We start from the raw sequence: 5,274 nt of genomic DNA, 5'->3' as shown, positions 1-5,274 counted from the left end.
TCAAAGGCCAGAATTATACGAGAAGAAAGCTTCAATGACGGACAAGAAAAGACAATAAGGGAGTCAACGTTCAAAAACAAAGAAGTCACAGAGAACGAAGCAAAAGAAGTTCGACCGTTAAGAAGACACAGTTGGTACGACTGACGTCTGTGACCACCACCACGCCAGACAGGCTGCAATGGAATGGCAGGAAAGCCGGAGTCAAGTATCAACGAGCAGAGGCTCTTTGGAATGTCGGACACAGTAAAGAGTTGTAAGAGTCAGAGGCAAAATATTACTATGGTCTGTGACAGGGGTGAGCCAGATGGAGAACACCACACGGTATCTGAAGTGAAGGCCACATCATCGGCATCGTCACCAAGCAGCACCTCAGGCGTTCCTCTTGCAGAGCGGCGCGATGCTCATGGCCATGTTCCAGAGTACCATGTACCAACTGGACGGCTCAAGGCGGCGCACTCCTGTACGACCCCAACCAACAGCACCAGCACCAGTCACTCCCAGCAGAGGCCATTCAGTAGGGCCAAGTGGAACCCAAGAGGGGATCCAACATGATCCTCTACGAATTGCCTTTCTGAGATATCGGTGTGAAGATCTGCTTCAGGGGGATTCGAACTGCCGATACCGGCTGTTACCCTTCTGGGCCACACACGCTACCCACTTTTTTTTTTTTTTTTTTGAAAACATCAATATATTTCATTAACAATAATATAAAAATAATAAATAAAATAAATACATATTGTAAGCTCAGGTACTTCATTTCTTCTTGTTACTATCTTGATGTTTGAACATAATTGAGAAACGGTTAAAAAACTTGAAGTGCTCGGTAAAGACTAGACCATTGCAATACATCGGACGGAGCGGAGCACTAGTCCTGAAGAGCCGCTCTGCCCCCACCACTGACACGAGCGTCGACGAAACCTCGGGCCAATCAGCGGAGCGACTCGTCCCCACCAGCGGCACGAAGCGACGCGCACGACGGAGCAACAGTGCGGACAGGGTAGCCAACCCAGTGAAAACAATAGCCATTCATGCGGATCAATCGCACTCGATATGAACGCACCGAGGCAATGCGTGCTGGAATGCATAACACGCGGGCCGTTGCCCGGTCAAGCCTTATGGTCAGTCGGCACTTGACAGCCAAGAGACGCAGACATGGCGCTTGCTTGGTTAAGTCGGCAGCCATGGTACAACAAGGTAGGTTTACGCCAGACCGCGTCTTGTCGTAACAGGCTTCGCGATGTCTCGCTGCCTGTTCCTCCAATCCACGCCTGGCGTACCTACCTTGGCCTGCGGCGCTAGCCTGCCTGCGGCAGGCAATGGCTTGTCCGTTGTCGGTTATTTTTTAACTTGTTGAATGCTGGGGGGCTCCCCCCTACATTTTAAATAGAGTTGTTTTATCTACAGATAACACGATCGTGACCCTTGTCACTTTTTAACTTGTCGGGGCTGGGGGGCTCCGCCCCGCAGACCCCCCTTTCTCCAAGACAGATGTGGTCTATCTGCAGAAAGCTCTATTTTTCGCCGTTTTTTAGGTGTTTTTCGGCAATAAAAACCGAACCAGTTGAGCTAGGATAGTGAAATTTCGCGTGTGCCGAGCCAAGGACATACCCAAGAAGTGTGCAAAATCTCACCGAGATCGGCCGAGCCGTTCAGGAGGAGTAGTGCGGACAGACACACACACAGACAGACAGACAGACAGGAAAAACTTTTCAACCGCACCCGAGTAACAGGCTTTGCTATCGCTCAGCCAACAAATTCAAGCAGGCAGCTGTCAAACAGCCAGTGATTGTTTACATTGAAGGAAACATAGGAGTTGGCAAGTCAACGTTACTGAAGAAATTGGAAGAAAAAGGATACCTTGTAGTGCAAGAACCAGTTTCCCAGTGGACAAACTATCATGGGATTAATTTCCTGGAATTGTACTCTCAAGATATGCAAAAGTGGGCGTTTACCTTTCAATCAATGGTGCTCAGTACATTGTGGCAGACTCAATTAGAAGCTATACAACAAGAAAATCCTGTCATCATCGCAGAGCGATCTCTACATAGTGTGGTCAAGATGTTCGCTAAAACGCAGAAAGACGCTGGATTTATGAACGAAGAGCAGTATGTATTGCTTGACAACACAGCCAAGACTATGGTATCTCAGTACAAGAGAAAGGAATACTTCATATATCTTCGAGGCAGTGCCACGACAGCCTACCAAAGGATCCAACAAAGGGCAAGGGATGAAGAGAACACACTGTCCAAGGATTACATCCAACAGCTTCATCTGATTCTGGACAACTGGATGGAGAACGAACCAGGACTTCATGCAGTTGTGGATGCCACAGGATCTCCAGAGACTGTGCAACAACAAGTTATTGAGGCCTTGGGACAATTACCAAGTTAAGTGTGGTAAAACATTGGTGTTAATTTAGTCTTCTTAGATCAAAACTGGTGTTTTAGATAGGATTTAGCTAGCTAGTCAGGATTTGCAACACCAAGGCATCATCCCCAACTGTTAGTTAGAGGGGATTAGGTTACAAAATTCTGTGCGCAGTGTTATGTGTGTTACAGGAGAGTCTACGAGAACTCTTCTAGAACTGTCTTCTAGAGTCAACAAGACCAACACAGCAAGAATAATCCATTTCTGTAAAATTCCTTTATTTTAAAATGATCAGGCTAAATGGTTGCACCCCAGGATGGCGTCCCTAACTAGTTTTTGGACGTGCCATGGGAGTCGCTGTTGAACCACTCTTTAAGAGGATCATGAATTTTTGTTTGATCGTTGATGGCGTGTCAAGGAAGGACGGGACACCCTTACCTTGAGTCAGATGGGCCTATACGTGATATTGTTTTCAGCTCAACACTCAAGATGACGCAGAAAAATTTAATTGAATGTCAAAGTTTGGGCAACTTATAATTTTCTTTGAAAGAAGGAGTGGAGTGATAACTTTAAAAGGAGGAGAAGTGATAACTTTAAAAGGAGGAGAAGTGATAACTTTGAAGGAAAGGGAGCAATTTGAGAAAATTCTTTTAAAGGTGGGAGTGGGTAGAGATTTGACGGTTTAAAACAGAGCTAAACAAGTGTCAGGAGTCAGTTTTTTTATTCTTGTCTTCTTCCCCTCTCTGGCTTGCTTCCCTCACTCTTGACCAAGGCCCTACAATACTCCTCTTTCTGAACTCACCCACCAAGCAAGGTGTCACTGTTGCCCAGACTATAAATTGGATCGCGCCTCAGCGCCGGTCAACAGTCTGTAGCCTAGTCTCGGTCTGTGCGCACCTCCCTAATAAACCAGTGAATCCCAGTGAATCCCTACTCTCTCTCGTCACTTATCCGTTCCTCATCACTATTAGTGCCCTACACTACACATACAAGATCAATTACTTCAAGCCACTCAATGAAAAATCCATTGCGATAGCCCACCGAGGCAGTCATTCGGAATGGATATTTAATGGATATTTATTGGATTTAAAATTGGTGTAATTAAACCTATTTACAAGAAAGATTCCATTTTTGATATAGGGAACTACAGGCCAGTTACCCTCCTCTCAAGTATCTCTAAGATTCTTGAAAAGTTATTTGAAAAAAGACTGACGAGTTTTCTTAAGAAATTTAAAATCATTGCAAAAGAGCAACACGGTTTTCAAAAAGGGAGATCCACCCTAGGAGCGGTAGCCGACGTTCTAAATATGATAACAGTAGCATTTAAAAATAAACTAAAAGTAAATGGAATCTTTCTCGACCTTTCGAAGGCCTTTGATTGTGTAGATCATAGTACTCTAATAGTGAAACTGGAGACCAATGGAGTAAGGGGACCTGCCCTAAAATGGATTGAATCCTATCTTAGAGAAAGAAAACAATGTGTAAAAATTTATGCAAATGGCAGTCTAATAAGGTCTGGCTTTCTAGATGTGAAATTTGGAGTCCCTCAGGGTTCTATTCTAGGCCCTATATTGTTTCTTTTATATATCAATGATTTGGTTGAATTCATTGAATGTAAAACTCAAGGTAAATGTAAGACTGTACTGTATGCAGATGATTCAAATCTCATAATCATGGCAAAAAATTTCGAAGAACTAGAGATAATCTCTAACTCTATACTAGAAGATATTGTATAATTCCTCCGTAGTCTGAATCTTATTTGTAATATTTCAAAAACAAACTATATGTGCATTCAACTTAAAAAAGAGAGAAGGACTTCATTGATATTATCTGTGAAGAAAAGAGAATAGAGGAAGTGCATAGTATAAAATTCTTAGGTATGTTAATTGATGAACACCTGTCAGGTGCTGAACAAGTGGATTATACGGCAAAAAAATTGAGAAGCGGCATATATGTACTGAAACAGCTAGCACAGGTCGTAAGTAGGAAAACTCTACTAAAAGCGTACTATGCCTTTATCCTCTCCCACCTTAGTTGTAGTAGTATAATATGGGGCGGTTCAGGTGAAGCTAATGTACAAAAACTATTCGTTCTCCAAAAGACTGCAATTAGGGTCATACTTGGCCTGCGGTATCTTCCGGATCTCAAAAGAATGGAGTCATGTAGAGGTAAATTTAAGGATCTTAACCTGCTAACCGTCCCAGCCTTGTATATTTTCTGCTGTATTAATCTAATAATTGATAGATACTCAGAACTTAGACAGAATAACAAAAATAAATATAACCTGAGACGGCCCTATGACCTCGTTCTGGAGACCTATAATGGAAAATTTGCAGAAAAAAATCCAATTTATAGCGGAACTAGGTTCTTCAATCGATTGCCTTTGGATATTAAGAAACTGGTCACGGGAAATCCAAAAAAAAAAAAAAAAATTGATAAAAAAATACTTGATAGATAAAGAATTGTACTCCATTAAAGAGTTTCTTGCCTAATCCGGTGTAAGGTCTTTGTAGTGACTCTGTATAAATCGTTTCTGTCTAAACTGTATCTGTGACCACATCCCTTTAAGATGCAATAAAGATATTATTATATTTAGTTGGTGGCCAAGCTTAATTTCTGTTGAAGCAATGGATTTAGAATTTTTGAACGTACATAAAGTAAATATTTTGGATAATGGCAGTAGTATCATTGGGCAGAACTTGATCACAGCAACTTCCACCCATAACTTAACTTGCAAATCATGCCAAAGCCGGGTATTCTTTCGTTTGATCAGACATTAGGTGAAGTTAGAAGTGCTGTTGCACTTCAATGTCAAACGACCAGCATTTTCCTGTGGTATGTTGCGTTCCTTCCCTTTCTCAGATGCGTAATGTGTACCAATTTGTCTTCCAAATTTGATTTCAGCCT

The 5,274-nt window shown here is 42.4% G+C and overlaps 1 protein-coding gene across 1 annotated transcript; it reads left to right on the top strand.

The window, feature by feature from the left end:
• The first annotated feature begins 1,152 nt into the window (after positions 1 to 1,152).
• LOC117646570 (deoxynucleoside kinase-like) lies at positions 1,153 to 2,391 on the top strand. Its single transcript, XM_034387612.1, has 2 exons — positions 1,153 to 1,194; positions 1,765 to 2,391. The coding sequence occupies exons 1-2, from the start codon at positions 1,153 to 1,155 to the stop codon at positions 2,389 to 2,391; spliced, it is 669 nt and encodes a 222-aa protein (XP_034243503.1).
• The last annotated feature ends 2,883 nt before the right edge of the window (positions 2,392 to 5,274 follow it).

The sequence above is a fragment of the Thrips palmi genome, unplaced genomic scaffold, assembly GCF_012932325.1.
Source record: "Thrips palmi isolate BJ-2018 unplaced genomic scaffold, TpBJ-2018v1 HiC_scaffold_19, whole genome shotgun sequence".
NCBI classification, from domain to species: domain Eukaryota; kingdom Metazoa; phylum Arthropoda; class Insecta; order Thysanoptera; family Thripidae; genus Thrips; species Thrips palmi.
The sequence above is the reverse complement of the archived record's forward strand: the minus strand, read 5'-3'. Positions and strand labels throughout refer to the sequence as shown.

Coding starts and splice junctions, on each gene's coding strand:
- LOC117646570 (XM_034387612.1), top strand. CDS start 1,153: ATGGCGCTTGCTTGGTTAAGTCGGCAGCCATGGTACAACAAG. Junction 1,195..1,764: donor GGCAGCCATGGTACAACAAG/GTAGGTTTACGC, acceptor AAATTCAAGCAG/GCAGCTGTCAAACAGCCAGT.